The sequence below is a fragment of the Thamnophis sirtalis genome, unplaced genomic scaffold (genome assembly GCF_051295495.1).
Source record: "Thamnophis sirtalis isolate CommonGarterSnake01/CBP01778 unplaced genomic scaffold, rThaSir2_p1.2 scaffold_5, whole genome shotgun sequence".
NCBI lineage: Eukaryota > Metazoa > Chordata > Lepidosauria > Squamata > Natricidae > Thamnophis > Thamnophis sirtalis.
The window spans coordinates 112,101,082-112,126,520 of NW_028261385.1; the positions used below are offsets into that span (position 1 = coordinate 112,101,082).

Sequence of the window (25,439 nt, forward strand, 5' to 3'; positions counted from 1 at the left end):
CTGTTTTCATTATGGACAGTACACTAGATATACTGAGATGGATACTCTTTTGATAATCATATTGACATTCCTGTTCTCTTTAATGATTCAGCCATTTTGTTTAGCCAAACTTCATTTTTTTTAAAAAAAATATTATTTTGCATTTTTCATTAGTGCACATATTTTCATTGATTAGCTTCCATCTGTTCCAGTTTTGGAAAAGCATTTTCTTTAAATAAATAATAAGTGTTGCTATTTCTTCTTTTGAAATTGTGCAATTCAATGGGTGTGAGTTGTACCTTTGCTGAACTTCCATTAGTCTTAATGTTTGGCTGACTAGTAGTTCAGTATTATAATCCATGAATAGTTTTAAATATAACACGTATGGTAAACATGAAAAAAGCGTGGCTATAACACTGTCATGAAAACTGTATGGTTATGTCTATAAGTTATACTCAATTTGAAGGCATCTTTATATTTTACATTTAGGAAAATGAACATATGCATAAGGAACCCTGGGGCACAATGGATAGAATGCATTATCACAGGCAAACTACCACAGCCAGGAGTTTGATCCTGACAGTTCTCAAAGATGATTCAGGCTTCCAGCCTTCCAAGGTCAGTAAAATGAAGACCCAGATTGTTGAGGTCAATAGGCATATGAAGCTTTGCTTCATAAGTGCATTAGCTAAGAATTCCAGCACCCTGTTAAAATTGAACTTGTTAACACACTGACTGAGACACTCATAATGTTGATCAGGTGTCATACAAGCCTATTTCTATGATAGCAGGTATAACTATATCATCAAACACTATTTTTGAATATGAACTAATTTGTTCATATTCTGAGTGTTACTTAGAAAGTGTTGTATTTGATATATTTGATACTGTTAACATACAGTGTTACAGGAAGGCAGATTCCAACTGGATGTTTGAAAAGCACTTCAACAATATAAACACTAAATAGGTGAGGTGGTGGGCTCTTCTTCACTGCATATGTTCATTTGGAGGCTAGACAGTCATCTGTTGGGGGAAACTTTAAGACTTGGATTCTTGTCTTAATCAAATAGCCCTTTACAAATCTTATAATTGTATAATTTATTATTAAATTGTTAGGCTTAGCAAAGTAATTTGTAGAGGATCACCAGGCTTAGCCCAAGGGAGGAATCAAGAGTATCATTAGCCTTGAGTCCCTTCATGCCTACAAGAGATCTAAGTGCAGCAGCCCACTTTGAATTCCGTTGACCCTTATCTACCACCAAGTTGTCTTAACAGTTAGTAGTTCAGATTCTTGTACAGTGTTAGCATGCAATAAACCTGTATTCATTTGAACCGTCTTGGATCACAATTTCCTTGGCTTGACATGATTGCTGTTAATAAGGAGAGGTAGCTGGAGAATTCAGTAGTTATTTTTTAAAGGCAAAAAATGTGATATCACAATGCAAGCTCTGTATTATGTATGTGATATATTGTATATCACAACATATAAAAAGAGGAGACTTTGCATCATGATGTGTCAGGTGCAAAAGACCAGGTCCACAAATGAAGGCCCAATTTACCTGATTTATTGATTAAAAGTGCCTATGCTTAGAAATCCTCTCAACTAACGGTTAACACCTGCTTACAGTTAGATAAGGGTCAATGGAATTCATGGGAGATTGGGTTTACTCTGCTAGTTGTTATCTAGGGATTCTAGCTGATCTCTCTTTTAATTCCACCCCAGATGCTGCTACTCCTTCTTCTATATGATGCTTGTTTTGCCATTTGCCCTCTTGTCTGCTCCCCTGCAGATATCATGCAATAAATTATAAATATTAAATGTTGTTAGTATTTTCTTCTTTTCTGAATGACAAAAAACGTTTGTCAAAGTAGAAACTGAGCGGTCATCAAGACACAGGACAAAATTAATCAAATAAACTGTTGATTCCTGGAAACAGCAGTTTAAGAGAAACACTTTTTGGAGGGAGGGAATCCTCAGAACTACATTTAATTGATTTGAATGGGTAATGAAGTAATTCTCCCACAAAATTCATCACCAATAATGTTAATCACATAATGACAGAATATGTATCCCATTAATAAAGAACACTAAGTACAGCATTCTTGTTGCTATGTGCTTTTCTGCTACTCTATTATAATATCTGTATACACTGATGAGGTTATCATGGTTGTAGTTTCTAAATCTATGTAGATATTCATGAGAAAGAATGTATCAGGCTTATCAACAGGGAATGGGAGAAAAGTCAAAGTTGAAAAGATGGAGTACTTTGGGATCTGGCACCATTCTATACAAGACTATACATTCTATACCTTGTATATTCTATACCTTGTATAGAATGGCACCATGCCAGAATAAGACAAATTTGCTGATAAACAAATCAAACCAAGCAGGTTGTGACAATTATGTATTCTAATGACTGAATAGATTCATTGACATTCTCAGTTGTACTGATGTCAATGAGTACATTATGAATGAGTGGCTACAATAGTTATGCCATATAGAGTAGAAAAAAGTGGTTCTCCTGCTGGTTTTGACTGTTGTTTCCCTGAGTTGGGTAACTAGTGAGAGTTACTTCTCCTAGAGCTCCAGATTGTATAAAATGAGACCCTAACCCTTGTGATATGTGAGCTGTCATGCCATACATTGATAGGAAACCATGCCATGCCATGCCATATCATTTAGCAAAAATAGCTGAATATAGAATTGTTACCTGAAATCATCCAAAATTGAAGAAAGGAAACTGATACAATACTATCTGCATATTAACGTTCTACAGATCAATATATATTCAAACCACAAATACTGCTTTAGTAATGTGATAATGGTGGCAACTAAAAATGAGATAAATTTTGAAAATAATTTAGAGATCCAACATCCAGTGTATATATCTCCAATCTTTGTCTTTCTTATGAATAAATAAATCCTTGTGAGTGAGGTTCCAAAGGGCATTCATTCAATTATACTACTGCAGAGGAGCTAGAATTCTTACAGTGCCTTAGACCAAAGAAAATATCTGAACAAAGGGTGAGCTCTGATTTCCACATAGTAGCTTTATGAAGGAGCCAATATGTTATGTACAAATCCAGTTTAAGAAGTGCTGGGTGATCTCAAACCACTTCATTAAGATACTTAGTTTTTTCACAAGACAAGGCAGATGTATGCATGTATGTGCTATATATGCACATATATAATTTTTTAAAAAGTATATTGTTTTCAAATATATTATAACAAAAGTATACCAATATAACAACAATAATCTGATAAATCTTTTTATTTTTCTTTAATAAAATAAATCTTATTTTGCTTCCCCTTCTACCATTTAGTATCTGATGAAAATAACTTACAGCAAGTGGATGAATCTCTATATTCATTTTTACAACAGCATTTTAAAAGTTTCCTCATCACCATGTAGATATAGGCAAAGATGACAAATGGAAATGGTATAGCTAATCGGCTACAGTACTCTTGAACCAAGAAGTAGCGCTGGAACTTCCATACTTGATCATTATTCTCCTGAACTGATCCAACAGTATATCTAAATGAAATATTAACACATAAAATTAGTTCCGTAATCTTTTCTTTAAAAAAAAACTGCTTTAATGTTCTAATTTTTATTTAAGTCTTTGACAAAGAAAAATAAGACTATTTGTTTCTTTCCATCTAGTCACTTGCCATATTTTGTTGATATTATTTAATTTTTGTTTGATATGAGTCACTCAGAGTTGTTGGGAGTTGGGCAACATTCAAGTTTAATAAATGATTATTATTGTTTTATTAATACAAAACAGAAACAAGAAAATGCTTTATGTATTTCATATACAATTCATATACAAACTCCATTTCCATATATTTTATGTATATTGCATATTGAAGTTCACATTTAATTTGCATAGAAGTACTCCACTTACTAACAATAAATTTCCTACTATATCAAATGCAAGCCTTAATAATATTTCATCAGGACTGTAAAATTTTGTTGCATTTGTTTCAGTTATATTATTCTTTCCAGGGAAACATCAGAAGCTAAAAGTAAGTTTTCCTGTTCATATTAATTTTTTAGGATTTTTAAAAATGTAATTATATTATGTTTCTTCTTGTTTAATTTGATACCTCTGTGCAAAGTACAAGAGAGAGGCAAGTAAATACTGTATTTTAAAATGGACTGATTTATTTTGAAATTTGATACTTTTGATACTACTTTATTAATTCAATAGCAATAGCAATAGTTAGGCTTATATACCACTTCATAGGGCTTTCAGCCCTCTCTAAGCGGTTTACAGAGTCAGCATATTGCCCCCAACAACAATCTGGGTCCTCATTTTACCCACCTCGGAAGGATGGAAGGCTGAGTCAACCTTGAGCCTGGTGGGATTTGAACAGCCAAACTGCTGAACTGCAGTGCTGAATTTAACCACTGCGCCACCTCGGCTCTTAATTAAAATTACTGTATTGCTATTGATCCATTTATGTCCTAATATTACTAAGCAGCAAAAAGATGAATGTAATAATATGATTTGAAATTATGCTTCCCATATCAGCCAAAACTTGCAGCTGATTAGAATGAACTAGTTATAATAAACTAGAATTAGCTTATTCACTTACAAATAAACAAATTAATAAATAAAAGAGCAGTGGAACTCAGCTTGAGAAAAGACTTTAAAAGCCAGCAACGCTGACTTTTGGAAGTGGGGAGCACTCCAACCTGATACATACCCAAACATGGCTATTAATAAATTAACTAAGAGGATATTGGTGGACAGCATGTAGATGCACACTAATGGAATAGTAATCCACTCAGGGAAACGAGGGAGGTTGTTGGAATCCACTTCTACACACAGAGGCTTGGATTCATTTCCAAGGAAGGTACAGCTATCAAAATCATATGTAGTCGCTATTATAAAAGGAAGAAATAAAAAACAATATTAAATTATCAGAAGAACTGATATATTTGGATACAAAGTTATTGATTTATTGGTAATACATGATTTTAGTATCAGAAAAGCAGCAATAATAATAATAATAATGATAAACATTAAATTTGTATTGCACCAAATCATTCAGATTCCTGAGGGTTACAACAAAATACAATGCTATTAAAACATATAGGAAAAACTGCAAATATAATAAAATACTCATGATAAGAAAAGTGAAAAAATAATAAACAATTAAGAATTTAATTCAGAAACCAGGAGTCAGTGAATTCTAGCCCTGCCTTGGGCATGAAAGTTGGCTGGATGACTTTGAGCAGTCACTCTCTTTCAATTCAATTCACTTCACAGAGTTGCAGTTATGAGGAAAATAGGAGGGAGAAACATTGGGCATGCTCACTGCCTTGAGTTACTTATAAAGTAATAAAGGCAGGATGAAAATATAACAAATAAATCTCCATATTCAACCAAAGAGTGGTTAAATGAGTTAGCATGCTATCATAATATATGCCCAGCCCCTTTTGTACATGTGTCATTATATCATCACACCACTTTAAAAAGAAATGGAATTTGCAGCAAAGTGGTATAACAGTTTATATTGGGATCCTTATTTCTGCAAGAAACTGTCAGATCAGCCATCTTTATTTGGCATCTCACTGGCATCCTGCCATCAAAGGCTAGCTGGAGAGGGCCATGGGGTGAACAAATGGAGAATAAACATGTATAGGGATATGATGAGAAGTAGGGAATGGGGAAGACAGTATAATGAAGACCAGAGACACAAGGAATCGGTTTGTGCCATCACTCAAGGCCATACACCCTGAGAGTGGATTGCGGACAACCCCAAATATCTCAATGCTTCTCAAAACATTATGTGGCACTTCATTGGCTCAAGATGATAGGAAGAGGGGAATATAAGGTGAACAATTTGTAACTTTTTCATGTGGGATTCAGTTCTAGCCTGACTGTGCTGCAACTAGTATCCTTTAGTAAATTTGAGGGTCTTTCTTTCCTGTGGGATCTACCTGGGGCAGATCTAACAGAAACATTATCAATCAGAAGAGGAGAGTTTGGTTTTTTGGATAAATTTTATTTATTCTCTAGTATAAACAATGTTACTTTAATCTCTTGTTAATTTTCCAAGAAGAAAATTATGGAGTGCTTGCCAACACAGCTCTTTCTTAATCATGTCTATATTAACTAGGCAACCAAGCTGTAGGCAACCAAGATCAAGGGTACATGCCCTTGCAGGTGTTCTGTTTTAGAGGAATTTGAGCTGCTGTTTTCAGAGGGGAAGACAGAAGGCAATGAAACTCCTTTGTGCAGAGTATCATTTTCTCAATCCTGTATCATGCTCTAGGTCAGTGATAGCGAACCTTTTTGTTAAAGGCGTGCCAAAATTATATGTGCATGCACGATCACGCGCGTGCATGACCCACACCCACAATACAATGTGCCCTGCTCAACTGCTCATGCGCATGCAACCCCCCCATGACCTCTTCCCCTGGAAACTTTCCTGAAGCCTGGGGAGGGTGAAAAATGGGCCCAATAGGCCAACCAGAGCCCTCTAGAAGCTGGGAATGGATCATTTCTGAACTTCTGGTTGGCCCATTGGGCCTATTTTTCACCATCCCCAGGCTCCAGAGGCTTTCCTGAACCCAGGGGAGGGTGAAAACAGCCTCCCAGAGCCCTCTGGAAGTCCAAAAATTAGCTGGCCGGCACGTGTATACATGCTGGAGTGACAGCTCATGTGCTGGCAGATTTGGCTCCATGGCACACATGGCATAGGTTCACCATCACAGCTCTAGGTCCATGATTATTCCCCAGCATTCCCTTTTCCCTCTGTCGCATCTGTCACAACTATCTAGGCAACTTTGCTTTGGCCATTCTATAGTTTTCCTAATGATGGAAGTGACAAGATAGCTGAATCTCTTCACTCAGAAAAAAGAAGGGTACAAAAAAGAACAGCAGTATCCTGAGCACTAATTTGAATGGAGAATTTTTTGCTTACTCTATCTATTTCACTATGTAGCAGAGCATAGATCAGGAACAACTTATTCATTAGCAATGACATATATAGTGACCAGGAGTCAAACAAAACTTATTTTTTCAGTCAAAAAGAATAAAAATTGAGTAGAAGTCCTAAAGTCTCATAAAAAGCAAAGGCAAGCAACCCAATAGTGTAATTTGGCATTTTTTCTGTCAGTAACACTAGCATCTAAATCAGTCAGTTCACACTGGTTTACCCAAACTGGTGGCAGAAATTTTGCCCAGTTCGGTGAACTGGTAGTGATGGCTGGCTGGCAATGCTCCTGAATCAGTCCCCCTGTCGCCGGTTGCTCACCCTGCCTGTTTGCTTGGACTTGCAAGGCAATGGGATGTGCATGCGCGAAGAAGATGGCAGTGATGGAAGCCACTTTTTCACCGACTGGAGGACTTTTCAGAGGCCTGCGGCCAGCCGCCAGCCTCTTTGAGAGCCGATATGCAAAGAGGCAGTGGATGGGAGGCTTCTTTGCCAGCCAACCGCTTCCCAGCAGTGATGGCTGGCCGGGCCCCCCGAAAACTCCAATCAGCTTGCCTTCCGGACTGGACCAGCCACCATGGAAGGTAAGCAACCAAAGAGGCATTGGGGGTGGGGGAGAAAGCAGGGAAACAGGGGTGACTAGTGAAGAGAGGGTAGGGATAGATAGGGAAAAATCCTAAATATTTCCCTACCTTTTCCTGTATGCCTGGCTAGGTGGGGGGGGGATGCAACTGAGTGGGCATGAGTGATGTTACATTGGCCATGCCCACTCAGTTACATGGCCCCCTAGCCACGCCCATTGAACCGGTAGCAAACTGATTTAAATCTAGTATGAAAGGCCTTTCTGAATTATACATTTATTAAAATCATTTTCATTCTAGCTTTCCATAATTCAAAACTAACATCAAACATAATTAGAATTTTTCAGAGAGAAATAAAATGAACCCTCAGTTCTACCCCTCCCCCTTCAAGCAAACCACAATGACAAAAGGAAATATATATGTATCTGTTTCCCAACTATATCAATCCCTTACTGATTAGTACTATATTTCAATAGATACCATCAATATCAGAAGGATAATGACCAAACATTGCAAGATAAGGCTCATAGATGACTGATCGGAATATCCATTCCCAACGCTGTTCATTTTTTCGTAGGATCCCTTGTCTGGCTACACCAAAAGCCACCATCCACACCGCAAAGAGGAACAAGAAGAAAAAGACATCTATCATCTGCAAAAGGAAATATAAACAGAAATATCATGAGATCTTTGCCAAAAGTCTTCAAATTGTTTTTAGGCTAAGGGGGAAAATGTCAAAAGTGGACAAGTACACTATTCATTATGAAGTCAATATTTATACTCTGCAATCAAACTAGAAATGGACTAAATACAGGTAGTCCTCAACTTATGATCACAATTGGAACCAGACCTTCTGTCACCAGTGATGTGGTTACTGAATGGGCTATGCCCAATTTTATGATATTTTTGCCACAGTTGTTAAGCAAATCATATATTCATTATGCAAATCTGGTTTCCCCCGTGGACTTTACTTGTTGGAAGCCCTCTGGAAGGTTGCAAATGGCAATCAAATGACCCCGAGACATTGCAAACATCAGGAAAAAAAGGTAGTTGCCAGTGCTCAATTTTTATCATGTGACTATGAGGATACTGTGATGGTAAGTGCAAGAACCAGTCATAAATCACTTTTTTCAGTACTATCATAATTGAACAATCATTAAACTAAAGGTTCAAAGTTGAGAACTACCTATAAGCTATATAACAAGAATGTGCTTTAAAATAATTTGAATTTTCTAATCAACACAAATTGTTGGCACTTAGAGACGAGCTATGGAGCACTTTTGATAAGACAAGATGTTTCCGATTTATGCAATTTATTAGCAGCCAGGCCTTCTCCCAAGAACACATTAATACCACAGACTAAGTATTCTCAGCAATAATTAACACTGGGTCAGTTTAGTAAGATCCATTCTTTACTTCCAGAAGATGAAGAAGGGTTGTTATGGGCGGACAATGATGCAAAATGACTTGAAACTTGGAATTTTATTCAGAACGCATAAACACTGAAACCAGAGCACATCAAGAAAATTCACTATAGCTTTTCTTTCAGACAAGATGGGATAGATGGTTCTAATTTCCTCTATCCTTGATTCAAAATCCTTCAGGGACTCTGTTTTTCATACATATAATTAGAAATATAGTTTCCAATCAGTGGAAATTGCCTTATAATTGCCTTATTTTCTTCTATGTTGGTAAGACCTAAACTTGAATATTGCATCTCTTGGTACAACATTTAAAGAAAGATTCAGAAAACCGGAAGCATGATCTGGAGAGCACAACCTAAAATGGGAATGTTTAGTTTTGAGAAAAGAAAACTAAGGAGAGAATATCAAGCACTCTTCAAAAAGGATGTTAAAAGAAAAAAACAATTCTTCATCATTCACTGACTGCAGAAAGTTGGATCATTAATTAAATATTAATGAAGATTTTCTAACAGTAAGAAAATGGAACCAAGCATCTAGAGAGATGATGATGTGAACACACTGGATGTATTTGAAATGGGAAGCTGGGGTGTTTTAATTTCCATTCATTCACTGAGCAGGACATAAATTATTTAATAGCTTAAATTTCTACCTACAAATCAATTATTAATATCAACACTGAAAACATTCAAATATTTTTATTATTGCTCTCATAGACAGACCACTCTGCCTTGAGCTTCTAGAGCAGTGATGGCTAATCTTTTTGCCATTGCATGCTAAAAGTGGGGGGAATGCAGTGGGGGGGGGGTCATACGCAGGTGTGCCACACCCATAATTCTATGTGCACAACCCCCCATGCGCATGTGTGCACATCTCCCCTCACCCTGGTTTTGGTCCTCGATGGACCTGTTTTTCGCCCTCCCCAGGCTCCAGAGGCTTTCTAGGAGCCTGGGGAGGGCGAAAACAGCCTCCCCCTGCCCCCTCCCATGGCTCTTCACTGTCTCCTGGACTGCACTGAGAACGAACTGAGCAGTCTGTTCTTGGAAGTGGTGGTTGTGGCTGATGGGCTTGGCCCTGGGCTCTCGTTCTGTCTGCCTGGGAGACAGAGCCCAGGGAGGAATATAACAGCTGTTTTGGACCCAGCGCCTTCCACTTACACCCCCAGCAGCTGCACCCACCTCTACCCACCACCTTCGGAGGCAACAAAGGCAACCACTCCTCTCCGTGGGGTGGCCGTGCTGGCTTGCTCTGGGTCCCAAGCCTTGCAACCACCCTGCCCAGCGTACAGACTTTGTCATTATTGTGGCCTGCGAAGGCCCGCGCCTTGGCCAGCCAATGCCATCGGAGACCTGTTTCCTGGCTCAATGTTCCCAATGTGGGGTCTGTATGGGGCAATACCCGGGCATTATCTGCTGCCCCCTACAATGCTGTTGGCATTGCTGCCTCTGCTGGGTGTCCATGCCTCAGGTTCCAGTAGTCCCTCTGCCTGTTTTAGGCAGTTATGCTACCAGCTTGGTGGCTAGTGGTGGCGGCAGGACCAGGGGATTCCTGAGTCTTCAGGAACAGCACCTGGTCCAGCTGTAGCAGCTCCAGCAGATGCACCAGAAGGTGCTGCAATCGGTGTTGCTAGGGGTGGCCCTCTGCCCGGCCTGCCTCCCTGGAGTATGCCGCCCCCTCTGCCCTCTTCCTCTGTCACCAGGACTTCCTGTCAGCCAACGATTCCTGCTGGACCAATACCCGTGCGGAGCTATCAGAAACAATTTAAACACTGTGATCCCCTCTCTCTGCCTTTGCCTCAGGAATCCCAGTTCCGAAATCCCCCCATGCTACCGCTCTCGTCTACAGATGAGGTTGCCAAGCCATCGCAGCCCTCCGTGGAGTGGAAGCCCTAACAAATGGCTCTGCGTGCCACCTGTGGCACGCGTGCCATAGGTTTGCCATCACGGTCCTAGAGGAACACAGATATGAACAATATGCAAATTAATTAATTAAAGTTAACAGCTTCTTATTACCAAAATTTTCCAAAGCTTCATAGGAAAGTCGCTGATCTTCATTGATAGTTAACTGAACATTTCCTGCTGTCTTTCTTTGGATATGTGTATCTTGTGTGTGTGTTTGTGTGTGAGTGAGTGAGAGAGAGAGAGATCGATCATGTATACAGTGGATGGATAGTGTAGTGGTTAGCATGTGGACTTTCATATTTTTTTACATTTTTTTTCTTTTTTCCATCATACATACTTTATGGGCAGAATGTTGACCAGGTCACATCTTATACATCATATTTATAATCATAGTTTCCATATACTCTAGTTTTCCCACTTTTATCAAAATCCATCTCTTTTAAATAACCCTTTATCTTTTTCCATTAATTCATTTAAGCTAACATATCATTACTAAGCACCCTTTTCTTTTTGTCTTCAACTAATTACTATTAATTCACATTTAGAAATTAATCATGTTTAACCATAGCTTTGCTATTCCAACTTCAACAGTATTATTCTCTTTACATAGTTCTTTATCATTTCTTATTCAATTTTTACATATAGTTGACATCACTGTATGCCCTATATTTCACCTTTTTACAGTTTTTCCAGTTATTTATCTTATTTCTTCTTTCTGAAAAACATCTCACGAATTCCCCTTCCCCAATCATTAACATTTTAAATTCCCCACATTGTTTAAAGTACATTCAAGTTAATGGTGCTATTAAATTATCTACTTTTACATACCCATCTACTGATCTAACTTATTTTATATATGTACTAATATACTTCTCTTCTATTAACATTTCTCTCCTTATCCATCATTTCTTGCTCTTTTAAGGATCCAATTTTTAATGATTTTTTGGTCTGCCTTTTATCCCACTCTCTTTAAGTCTTATTTCTCTTTTTTATTTTTATATGTATTACACTTTCTCTTCTGTGTCCCTCTTATCTCTTTTTTTTGTGTGATTTGCTCTAATATTGTCTAATTGATTCTTGTCTTTTACTTCTTCTTCTAAACTTTAAGTTTCTTGCATTTCCTTTGAATTCTTTGCTTCAAATTCCTCTTCTATTTTCTTTTGTGTGTGTTTAAACAAACTTTCTGTTTCTATTACCTATCAAGGATTCACATACTTCTTTTAGCATCAAAAATATTTATCTATATCTGAAGCAGTATTGAAAAAGTATTTTCTCACCCAGCTCACATTCCATTCATTTTTTCATCTCCAGCACAGTCTTGGATATTGTCAGGTTGTCCCTGGTTTCATGGCAACCATTTTGGCTACTGTTGCTCCTCATTGTCAGATGAGGGGCCTTTCCCAGTCAGGGAGGAGAGATGCGGCTCTCCTCGATCTGCCAGGTGGTCCCACCTTACTTCACCTCCTTCAGGGGGCTATGGTCTGAAAATGGACCCTTCGACAGGGAGATATCGGAGCTGACTGCAGAGCTTGAAGATCAGGCTATCGAGATTGTCACGGAACCAGGGCTCTGCTCCCAGTTGGGTTTTGAGTTTCGTGGTTAAATTGCTTGCGGGTTGGCCTTCACGTTCATGACCTAACAAATGGCTCTGCGTGCCACCTGTGGCATGTGTGTCATATGTTCGCCATCAAGGCCCTATACCATTTCAGACAGATGGCTATCCAACATCTTTTTAAAGACTTCCACTGTTGGGGCATTCACAACTTCTGGAGGCAAGTTGTTCCACTGATTAATTGTCCTAACTGTCAGGAAATTTCTCCTAAGTTGCTTCTCTCCTTGATTAGTTTCCACCCATTGCTTCTTGTCCTACCCTCAGGTTTTTTGGAGAATAGTTTGACTCCCTCTTCTTTGTGGCAGCCTCTGAGATCAATAGCAATATCAATAGCAGTAGACTTATATACCGCTTCATAGGGCTTTCAGCCCTCTCTAAGCGGTTTACAGAGTCAGCATATTGCCCCCAACAACAATCCGGGTCCTCATTTTACCCACCTCGGAAGGATGGAAGGCTGAGTCAACCCTGAGCCGGTGAGATTTGAACCGCTGAACTGCTGATCTAGCAGTCAGCTGAATTAGCCTGCAGTGCTGCATTTAACCACTGCGCCACCTCTCATATCACCTCTAGTCCTTCTTTTCATTAAACTAGACATATCCAGTTCCTACAACCATTCTTCATGTTTTAGTCTCCAGCCCCTAATCATCTTTGTTGCTCTTCTCTGCACTCTTTCTAGATCTCAATATCTTTTTTACATCATGGCGACCAAAACTGGATGCAGTATTCCAAGTGTGGCCTTATGAAGGCATTATAAAGTGGTACTAAACTTCACATGATCTTGATTCTATCCCTCTGTTTATACAGCCTAGAACTGTGTTGGCTTTTTTGGCAGCTGCTGCAAAGATCCCTCTCACAGTTACTACTATTGAGCAAGGTACCACATATATTGTACCTGTGTATTTTATTTTTCTTGCCTAAATGTAGAAATGAATAGATCAAGTTTTCTTCTTCTGTTTACTATTACTTTCACAACCTATGGACTAAACTTCTCCTTATTCATCACTACATGTGTCTTTTACTCCTTTTTCTATATTTCATGTAAGAATTTGACTTTTTTTTTTTTTTACTTCCGGTGGCTCCGTGTAGCCTGAAGAGCGGCTCTTCTGAGAAGCTCCAGTCCCAAGATTGTGTTACACTGTTTGGATAGTGTATATCAACTGTCTGACAGTTTGATAACCCTTTCCTCGGGAGAAAAGGAAGGGGGGGAGCTGCTGAGCATGGGTAGAGCTCCATTAACCCCCCCAGGAGATAATTCTGGGGTGTGGAAGGTGTGAGCCGCCCTGTAGCTCGGTACACTCCGCGCCAGGGACTCATTCTGCTTTTTGCAGAAACAAAGGCTCACGACCACCCCTGCACAATGTTTGATTTACATCTGAGCAAAAAGCAGGCAGAGCACATATCAGAGAGTCTACAACTGTAGGTATACTTAAATTTTAGCTCCATTTTACAAAAACTCCTTCTGTTAAATCTCTCTTATTAACAAGTTACAAGAGTAATAATTGGAATAAGCTGTCTATTTGGACTTAATAATTTGGTGGAAGATAAGCTTAATTGAAGGTTAGAAATGGTCTCAAAACAATTTAAAACAACATTGACTTCAAAGAGTGCTGGTAGCTCTCCAGTCCCGACAAATAAATTACAGTCATTATTACCTCCTCCTCCTGCTCCTGCCGCAGATGTGTTAACCCTGGACATGCTGCAAAGAGTCTTAAAAGATGCTTTAACAGAGCAGGCAGTTGCTTTAGAACTCAAGATACAGGAAAATGTTTCAGCTGCCTTCAAGGAGGTCTCGGAGGAAATTTTGGGGATCAAAGAGCTAATCCAGATTTGCAACCAAGAGATAAGAGAAGATATTGTGGAAGCCTTTAAAGGCTTGTCTGGCTATGTATCTTTATTGGATGATAAAGTGGAAGAAATTAACCAGTCTAATGTTAATTTAGTAAGTAAAGTTGAAGAAGTTCAAAACAAGGTTGATAATACAAAAGCAGAAATTACAATGCTACAATATAGACAGATGGAACTTGCTTTGAGAATAAGAGGCCTTAAAGAGAATAATCAAGAAAAACTGAAGGAGATTCTTTCAGAAGCCTTTGATCAATTAGTAGGTCAACCGAGAGTGGACTATGACTGGCAAATAGAGAAAATATACCGTTTTAATTCATGGATTGCCAGACAGAAACAACTACCAAGAGATATTGTAGTCTACTTTGCTACGAGGAATACAAGGAACCTGATACTACAAGAGTCCTATAAAACCAAGTTGCAGATTGTGGGCCAGGAGGTGCTAGTTTTGAAGGAAATTCCACCAAAAATGTTGAGATCCAGAAAAGACTATGCATTCCTAGTGGACAAACTTAAAAACCGCCAGATATAATATAGATGGGAAGCCCCAGCCAGATTAGTGGTCAACTACCTGGGACAAAGAGACTGTCTTAACTCAGTTTGGAAGGCCAGAGATTTTTACAGCAACATATTAAAGGCTGGTTACCCCTCATCTGCAGGATCTAGAGAAAGGGAGCAAGCAGGAGAGGCCAGACAGCAAGATGCCCAAGGATCATTGGAGGTGGCCGAAGTTTTGAATCTTCTGGTGGAGTCAGAAGGAATTAAGGAGCAAAGACAAACCCGAGCGGCTACCAAACGCAAGGAACCAGAACTAAAGATGCAACAAGCTCAGCAACAAGCCCAGACAACAGTTCAAGAAACCATAAATATCAACTCAGAAGTGGTGGGAGGAGTTAGACCGAAAATCAAATTACAGGATTTCCAGGTGGCTCTTAAAAAGCTTCAGGGAGCTAAAGATGACAATTAAATTTTTAACTTGGAATGTCAGTGGCTTAAACTCGCCACAAAAAAGGAAAAAAAATATACCACTATCTGAAAAAATTTAAAAATGATGTAATTTGCCTGCAAGAAACACATATTAGAACAAATGATCAGAAATATTTGATGAATGCAAGATTGGGACAACATTTTGTAACCTCTGCTTCGGAGAAGAAAAATGGTATAATTATATTCCTAAGAAAGCATATAAAAGCTGAACTAATTGAAGCAGACCCTCAAGGAAGATATATTGCAATTGAACTATTATTAGAAGGAAAAATATACTTTTAATGGGAGTATATGCTCCTAATCAACAACAAGAAAAATTCTACAAGATGCTCCATACCAAGTTAATACAATGGGACTACAGATTGTGCATATTAATGGAATGGAGTTTTGGATACCAAGAAAGATAAGAAGGGTCTTTTGCAAAATATTCATACACATGCAAAACTACCTAAGTCTTTTTTTGATATGATGGATGATTTGGAGCTAAGACACATCTGGTGGGAAATGAATGCTAAAGAACAGGACTTTACATTTTTTTCTGATAGGCATCAATCTTTTTCTAGGATTGATTTTATACTAACTACAAATGATTTTCTTTCTAAGGTAAAGAAGATGAAGATATGTTCCAGAGCCTTAACAGACCATAACCCGGTCTGGATGGAATTGAAATATGGGAAGGAATCTAGAAGGTGCTGGAGGTTAAATGAAAATTTATTTAGATATGAGAAAAATGTCAATGAATGCAAAAAATTGCTGAGAGAATATTTTGTTTTTAATATGAACAAGGGCACATCTATGGAAATGGTTTGAGATGCAAGCAAAGTGTATATGAGAGGAGTTTTAATAAATTTAAATAAGCTATATAGACATAGACAGGGGAAAAAAGAAAGGAACTAGAGGAAGAGATAAAGAAGAAAGAGTAGGAGTTAATATCCAACCCAGGTGATAAGAAGACAAAAAAGGCAATCACCTTACTATGAGCGCAATTTAATATGTTGATGTCAGACCAGGTGGCTACTAATTTGTTATATGCTAAACATAATACTTTTTGCAATGCAAATAAACCAGGCAGATGGTTAGCATATATGACAAGGAAAAAACAAAAATCTCATACTATAGAAAAAATAGACCATAAAGGTAAAGAAGTTTATCAACAATGATATGATCAAAAACGTTTTCTTATCATTTTACACAAGATTGTACACTGGTGATAAAATATAAGGTTTAGATATAGATAGACACTTGGAGAAAGAAAAAATACCTATTGTTAAGGATGAGCAAAGGGAGAGATTGAACCAACCAATAACTTCGGAGGAAATCCTCCAGGTAATTAAACAGTTAAAAGTTAGGAAAGCACCTGGTATAGATGGATTGACAGTGGTTTATTATAAAAATTTACAATTAGAAATGGTAGAACCCCTTAAAGAACTATTTAACAGAATTCAATTGGAAGGAAGGGTACCTCCATCTTGAAGAACAGCTTTCATATCCCTGATTCCCAAAGAAGACCAAGATCTCAGCCAGCCAAAAAATTATAGGCCTATATCATTACTCAATACAGATTACAAAAGTTTTGCTAAAATATTAGCAAACAGGTTGATGTTAGTCATGCAACAACTGATCCACAATGATCAAACTGGTTTTATACAAGGGAGACAAATGAGAAGTAATGTAAGACAAATTGTTAATATATTGGAGTATCTGGGAAAGAATAACCAAGTCCCTGCAGCGCTCATATTTCTGGATGTGGAGAAATCGAGTGATCGAGTGAATTGGCAATTGCTAACGAAAATAATACAAAAGATGCAAATTGGAGAGCATTTTATACAATCTATCAAGGCAATATAGCAGGAACAAACAGCACAAATTATAGTTAATGGTAGCTTAACAGAACCTTTTAAAATTTAAAAAGGTACAAGACAGGTTGTGCCCTATCTCCATTATTGTTCATTTTAACCCTGGAGTTATTGCTGAATAAAATACGGGGGTCAGATGACTTACAGGGAATTAAGATTAGACATTACGAATACAGATTATGAGCATTTGCGGATGACTTGGTTGTAACTTTAACCCAACCAGGGAAATTACTACGGCCTTAATGAATATGATTAATCAATATGGTCAAGTACCTGGTTTTAAAATAAATTTAGGCAAAACAAAGATGTTAGTTAAAAATATGAACACAAATCAGAGAAGAATTAGAAAGAATAACAGGATGTGAGATAGTAAAAAAGATTAAATATTTAGGAGTTTATATTACAACCTCAAATGGGAAATTATATAAGTATAATTACAAACCATTATGGCACAGAATACAGGTAGAGATGAAAAAAAATGGGAAAAACCACAACTGTCTTTGTTGGGAAGGATAGCAGCAGTAAAAATGAATGTTTTGCCTACGTTTTTATTTATTTTTCAAATGATACCAATACTTTAAAAAAAATGCAAATTTGGTAGATTGGCAGAAGGGTATTAATAAATTTGTCTGGGCAGGGAAGAAACCGAGAATAAAACTTAAAATAATGCAAGATGTACGTGAGAGAGGAGGTTTGAAAATGTCAAATTTAAAATTATACCATGAAGCAGTAGTTTTATCAATAATTAGTGATTGGATCAACTCAACAGATGATAGAATACTGAACATTGAAGGCTATGATTTGGTATATGGTTGGCACGCTTATTTGATATATGATAAAAAGGTGGATAAGACTTTTAAAAGTCATATTTTAAGGAATGCTCTACTGCGTGTCTGGAAAAAATATCAATATAAAGTAAATGACAAGATACCCATGTGGGCAATTCCCAGATATGCAATAGAGAATATAAGCATAGAACAAAAATAGGATGTAACCACATATAGACAGCTTCTTACTATAGAAAGAGGTATATTACAGCTAAAATCTCTGAATGTATTAAAAGAGGAAAGGGTAATTCAAACATGGTTTCAGTATGGTCAGATGGAAAAAAGACCAGAAAATTGGCATCACACAGAATGAAGACAATCTAATAAAACAAATTAGGGATCAAAATCCAATGCATATAAAAAGGTTATATAATATATTGATAGAAATAGATACTGAAACTGAATTAGTTAAAGACTGTATGATAAAGTGGGCAAAATTTTTTGAAGAACCAATAACGATGGATACATGGGAAAAGATATGGGTAAGGAACGTAAAATTTACGCAAGCCCAAAACCTGAAAGAGAACTTCTACAAGATGTTTTATAGATGGCCATTAGATCTTAGATCCTAAAAAATTGGCTTGTATGTATCCGAATTTACAACCTAAATGCTGGAGATGTGATTGTGTTGATGCTACGTATTATCATATATGGTGGACTTGTAAAAAGGTTAAAGCATTTTGGATAAAAATATGGTGGATTATGCAATATATTCTTAAAAAGAGGATAAAGTTTACTCCTCAGTTATTCCTGTTAGATATAATTACGACTGCACAGTTATAGAAATTAATACGATATTGAACCTTACAACGGCAGCAAGACTATTGTTGGCGCAGTACTGGAAGAAGGAAGAATTACCTACTATTCAAGAATGGACACTAAAAGTAACAAACTTAGCAGAGATGGCTAAAATGTCAGCATCTCTTAAGGACCATTCAGATGAGAAATATAAGCTGGAATGGAGAAGATGGATTGACTATATTCAGAATAAATATGGGACTAAGAAATTCCAGATAGCTTATGAGTGAATGAGCAAGGAATGATACAATTTGCTTAAAGTTAGCTTTACAAAAGGGGAGTTAAAGTACAAGTGAGGGATGATGCTAAAGTCTGTTAGCTTATTTTAGAATATGGATATTAATGTTTATACCCTGTATTTACTCTGGGAGGTTGGGGGGTGGGTGAGTGGGAATTGGGTTTGGGGGGGAGGTATATATTTGTAAAACTTTTTTTAAACTTTCAATAAAAAAAGAATTTGACTTTTTAAAAACTTGGAATATTAAAAGATACAAAAAGAACAAAGAGAATTGCAACAATTGTAACAACAAAGGGAAAGATAACTGCTACTCTAAGACTGGAAACTTGAGTACTGAAAACAAAATACTTTTACTTTCACTACTGATTATTCTGGTCTGGAACTTTAAAGTCTCAGTTTGTTTATAGAAAGTGATAAGAAGTAAAGTACCATTTGTTTATACAAATGTTCCTTTGAAGTATATCCTTAACCAGAGATCTCATGGTGAACTTAGGTGTAACCTTGTAAAAATCTTCCAAGTCAGAGCAGCAGTGTTTTAACAGCTGAAAACAATGGCTTATTTCCAACAACAGAGAGAAACTGTCAGCTTGCAAGAGATAATGTTTGCAATGCAGAATTTATCAAATACATTTGAGAAAATGTTTGAAAAATTAGAGCACCTAACAGAAAAATATGATGAAAAGGATGGAGATGCTTATCAAATGGGAAAAATAGAGCGTAGAGTCCCAAGCAATAAAGAGAAAAATGACTACAAAGAAATCAAATCTGCTGACATCTATGGTGAATAGTGTCTGTCTGGAAATAGAAAAAGTGGAATATGGAAAGGGGAACTAGATGGATGGGAACCCTACCCTAGATGGCAAGACACAGAAGAAGAAAAAATAAAAGAACTTATGGATTTAAAGGGAGAAATTTTATTAGTAACATCATCAATAACAACACTGACAATTAAAGACAAGCTGATTATGGAAAAAGAAGAAGGGCATCGAAATTACATGAGAGAATCAATAAACAAGGAGTTACAAAGAAGAATCCATACAAACTTGATTAAGGAGACAATTAGAGGACTGATGCCACAAATGGCAGAAGATATGAGACTGTTTCGCTACTGGAAAGATACAGGCTGATAGATGAAAGTGTTTAATCTAAACTAGTTGGACTTAATGAAATTTAGTGACAATAGATATGGTTAAATAAAGCATTGAAAATGATAATAATGTATACATATGTATTGGTATAACAAGTAGTAATTGGATATGAATATTGAATGGTACCTATGAAAGGAAGATGAAAAATGGTTTGGTTACATATAAAGATTAATAAAAAAGAACTAAATTATGATAATGAATATAGTCAAATAAAGGAGAGATAATGATAACAATGTATATATAGATATGGGTACAACATGGGGAAATTGGATGTAAATTGTAAACAGTGATTTGAAAAGGAAGATTAGAAACCTTTGTTACTAAATGTTATTGAGATTTAACTAGAATAGGCCATAAGGAATAGTGTTATTGGGATACTAGAAATAGCAAATGAGATGCAAGTATGTGGTTATGTCTTGAGTTTTGGTATGTTTTATGATGAAGGACGTTTAAACAATTATAGTCAAATGAGAATGGAGGTAGGATCATTGTAATATGTACAACTATATTTGATTTAAAATACTAGAATTAATATGAATCATGGGTGACTGTGAAAGAAATGCACGAAATTTTTTTGTAACCAACTGATACACTTTCTACAGTATGTAAAGAAAGAGGATTTTTTGTGTTGTGTCTGTTTTGAAGAAAAAAAACATTTAATAAAAAAAGAAAGAAGGAGTATGAAAAGTTAAGAAGTTCCAGGGCCTGAAGAAGGAACTGGAGAGGATGTGGAAAGTAAAGGCCAAAGTGGCCCCAATAGGAGCATTTGCGACTGTGATTCCTAAGATGGGAGAGTAGCTCCAACAAATCCCAGGAACAACATCAGAACTCTGTCCAAAGGATGCAGTGCTAGATAGGAACAGCTAGGATACTGTGTAGAACCTTCCAAATCCTAAACCTCTGGTAGAAAACCCAAGTTTGAGGCACAGCTGAGAAAGGATTTTTTAAATGGTTTAACCAGCATCAAATGCTACATATATACAGTATATGCTTGGGAAAAGGACTGAAACTTAACTATGTTTCTAAAGGCCTGCAGGATTTTATTGTTTCTTAAAACATATTGAATCCAGCAGGCTGGGGGGAGCTGAGAAGCATCTACCTCCACGGAAATTGTGAATGTTGGTTTTGTTTTTAATATGTTGTCTTTGTCTCGTTCCCCCCTTTCCCTTGTCTTTTGTGAGCCGCCCGGAGTCCTCCGGGAGTGGGCGGCATACAAGACAAATAAATAAATAAATTTGTTTGAGTTACACACAAACACCTCATCTTGAATCAAACATATGCCTTACCATCCTCTGAAGCATAATTATCTTGGGGCCAAGATTTCTGCTTACTGTGAAAATATGGATTAATCTTAGAGTAAAAATAATGTAATCCAGACAAAAAATTACTCTGCCAGAATACCAAGAAGTTTCATTTGAAGAATTCAGCCTGTGAAGAGAATAGATACACATTAGTAGAAAACTCCATTTTCAAATTATGTAGTTACCACAGTTCTCTTTCAAATACTGTATTTATAGTTAGTTGTTAAATAGACCAGACCCCCCACATTGTAAGTATTTTTATACTCGCAATAGGTTAAACTGAGATAAAAATTTATCATAGTGCTTCCATAGGTTACATTTTCAATTATTTATTATCAACTTTATATGGTACTGTCTGTTTCCATGATTTTTTCTTTATATGAAGATTGCAGTTTTATTCTGGGCAACTTCATTTTCAACATTGTAATTGTCCTCTGTAAAAGAAGAATGAGCATTTTGAGGACAGATAACCTTAGCCGACGCTTAATATTTGCAGAGATTTACAAATAATAGATTGCTCCAAATTGAATGAGAATGCAATACAAACAAGGGACAGAGGACATTATTTTGTCCCCAGGTTTTGGGAATTGATTTTTTTTGTTTTTTAGTTAACTTAATCTGATTTTAGGACTTACATTATATATTCATGCATTTCCACCTCCTAATGGTGAAAAATAGTGCTTTTAGAGGAACCGGAGTTCCACAAAAAGCTATTGGGGGAGTACAAATTGTTCACTATTCCTTGAAAAAATATTTACAAGAATCTATCTTCCAATTTATCAAAATATTTATTTCTTATTTTATCAGATTCTTATGATGTTAATTCTAGGTGTTCCTAGATATACATGGATTCCATAGAAAGCTTATTCTCAGACATTTAAGAAGAACCAGGGGTTGCCTTAGAAATCATTGGTGGTTAAAAACCAGAGTTCAAGGCTGTTAAGATCCTTTGAGATCTTGAGCCCATCTTCCCTAGTGTTAGCAATTCCCCCTAGCCTGGTGTTAGACTTAGCAATTCATATATCTTATTTTTCTGTGGGAAAAATGACACTGTTGTTTACAACTAATACAGACAGTAAAGTACAATCTACTAATTCAAACAATAAAAAAATCATAAACTTTAAAATATAGAGTAAAAGTTAAATGTTTTGTCTCTTCATAAATTAAAGGATGCTATGACCTGTGATAGATTAATCCATAAACAATCTTCACTGCAGAGAAAACATAATTATGTACAATTTTCTGATAATAATCAAAGAAATAGGAATGAAATTATTCCACGGTGGTGCCTTCAATCACCACCTCTGTCAAGCACTTGTAGATGCAAGTAGTCCTCAACTTAACACCATTCATTTAGCGACTTTGAAATCACAATGATGCTGAAAAAAGTGACTTATTTTTCTCACTTACGACCCATGATCATGTGATCAAAATTTAGATGCTTAGCAACTAGCATATATTTATGATGGTTAGGTGTTCCAAAGCAATGTGATCATTTTTTTGCTACCTTCTGACAAGCAAAATCAATTGAGAAGCCTGATTCACTTAACAATCATGTTATTATTCATTCAACAACTATGGCAAGAAAGAGCCATAGGTCCATTCAACCCGACTGAAGATCTGGTGCCAACTGAAGTGTGCAGGTCTGGTCAAGCCACCAGAAAACCCACCTACCTGCGTGACTATGTCACAAGTTGGATGAGCCCAACTAAGAGAGGAAGGGTGTTAAATACTTGGAATAATCTATATGTAAATAGCCTTGTAAGTAGTTTTCACTCCGGTCTGCTGTTGCCAACAGGAACTCATTCAAACCTGATTGGTTGGAGACCCTGCCTGAACCCTATCAAAGGGCTGTTGCCAGACAGGGTCTTCGCTGGATTCTGAGTCACTAATAAAGAGCTGTTGTTGCTGAAGCCTGAGTCTGCCTCATCTGTTCCCATGATCTAACAGGTACATCATTTTCAATAACATTTGAAACTTTAAGAATTTCCTAAGCATTTAATATTACCTAAAGTTTGTGTGTGTGTAGATATATAAAGTATGTTTTCAAATATTGGATTAAGCCTTTCTTTTAGTTACACATATCAAACAAAGAAAGATTCAACCTAATTCCAGTTAACTCATTGTGTTTGTCACTTCTTCCAACTTATCTTCATGGGATAAAGTATTTTTCTTCTCTGGAAGATTTATCAAGTAGTTATAAAGATTTCTTTTTATCACAGAATCCCCAACCTTCTTAATATCCTTAAAGAAAAAGTCCCAAATTTGTCTTTTTTCTTGACGCTCTTCTTTTAGTTGTGTTACGAGATTTATATTTAAACCATAATAGTGAAAGTTAATATCAGTTTCTTCCAAAATTGCAATGAATTCCTCTGTATTTTCAGCTACTTGTGAAGTTGCCTCAGTAGTTTGGTAACATTCTTCACAGGTTTGCATCTCAAAAGTAATTTGAGAGGATTTTTAAAATCATCCTTGGAGCATGGTTGATCAACAAACTGGCATATTTTATTGAGAGACATTTCCAATATATCTCTAATACTTGGCTTCCTCTTTTGATCAGGATCAGAACATTTTAACCACCCACAGAAAAGAAGACCAGGCTACAAGTTACTACAATAATAAACTAAAATCACAGCCTTCAGTCTTTATCTATCACCTTTCCCCCTTTTTCTCCACACTTCCTTATTTGGCTTGCCTTGGCAAACTTCTTCCTTGTTATTTAACACAAACAAAATTTCCTAAAATCACACAAGTCTTCAAAAAGATGTTGCAAGCTTTTTGACTTAAAAAGATTAATAGCCCTTGAAAATGATTAAGAAGAGAAATACACAACTTACTATCTGTTTGAAAGGTGAATTTCAAAACAGCGACTTCTGCAACCCCAAACAAAACAGTAGCTACACAAGGAGTGATGTGTTGGTTGAACAAATACTTATTAAGTTTCTCCTGATGGTCATTTGACTCCCATTTGAGTCAACACCTCTTTTGTTATTCATACCATTCATTTTGCCTGCCCATTACTTGTGGGGTGAAATGGAGCAACAAGGGCATGATGTATTCCTTGATTTGCTAGGAATACTTGAATGCAGTTGCCGTAAATTGTGACCCATTGTCCAATACCAACATGTCCGGCAACCAATGTGTTGCAAACATATTGTTTAGCCCTACATGGTAGTGGATCTGGGTACTTGAGAGACCGCCTACTGCCAATTACCTCCACGCGACCTATTAGATCTCATCGATTAGGCCTCCTCCGAGTTCCATCTGCTGGTCAATGCCGACTGGCAACTACGCAGAGGAGAGCCTTCTTGGTGGTAGCTCCGACCCTATGGAACGATCTCCCCATGGAGATTCGTACCCTCACCACCCTCCAGACCTTCCGCACAGCCCTCAGAATCTGGCTATCCCATCAGGCCTGGGGCTAAGACTGTAACCCGCCCGAATGGTATGAATGTTGTGTTTTTTAATTATGTATTGTCTTATATGTTAAAAAGTTTGTCTCCCCCTCCCCCTTGGATTGTGAGCTGCCCTGAGTCCCCCCAGGGAAAAGGGCGGCATATAAATAAACTTCTATCTATCTATCTATCTATCTATCTATCTATCTATCTATCTATCTATCTATCTATCTATTCTAGTAATGGCATCTGTTGTAGTTGATCTCATCATGGCTACCTCCAGCCATTTGGAATACGCATCAATGACAATTAGAAAAGACAGTTCATACATCGGCCCCACGAAATCGATGTGAATTCTAGACCAGGGACCTTTTGGTGTTTCCCAGTCCAGTGGTGGCACTGAAGGAAGTGCTGGCCTTGATTACTGGCAGGCTTGGCACGACACTATCCAGTCTGCAATATATCTATCTATATTTGGCCACCACAGATAGCTACGAGCCAACACCTTCATCCTTACGATCCTGGGGTGGCCTTCATGGAGAGTCTCTAACAGTCATTTCCTTAGCCTTGAGAGTACCACTACTTGGTTCCCCCACAATAG

At 37.1% G+C, this 25,439-nt stretch overlaps 1 protein-coding gene across 1 annotated transcript in view; it reads right to left on the bottom strand.

Moving 5' to 3' along the window:
* Window positions 1–25,439, bottom strand: part of TRPM8 (transient receptor potential cation channel subfamily M member 8) — a 171,270-nt gene that overhangs the window by 37,417 nt on the left and 108,414 nt on the right. The window contains exons 18-21 of the mRNA XM_087717034.1: window positions 21,429–21,570; window positions 7,993–8,164; window positions 4,694–4,871; window positions 3,325–3,515 (exon numbers count right to left, since the gene is read on the bottom strand). Of these exons, the coding sequence (XP_087573160.1) occupies window positions 3,325–3,515; window positions 4,694–4,871; window positions 7,993–8,164; window positions 21,429–21,570 (683 nt within the window). The remainder of the gene's footprint in view (window positions 1–3,324; window positions 3,516–4,693; window positions 4,872–7,992; window positions 8,165–21,428; window positions 21,571–25,439) is intronic.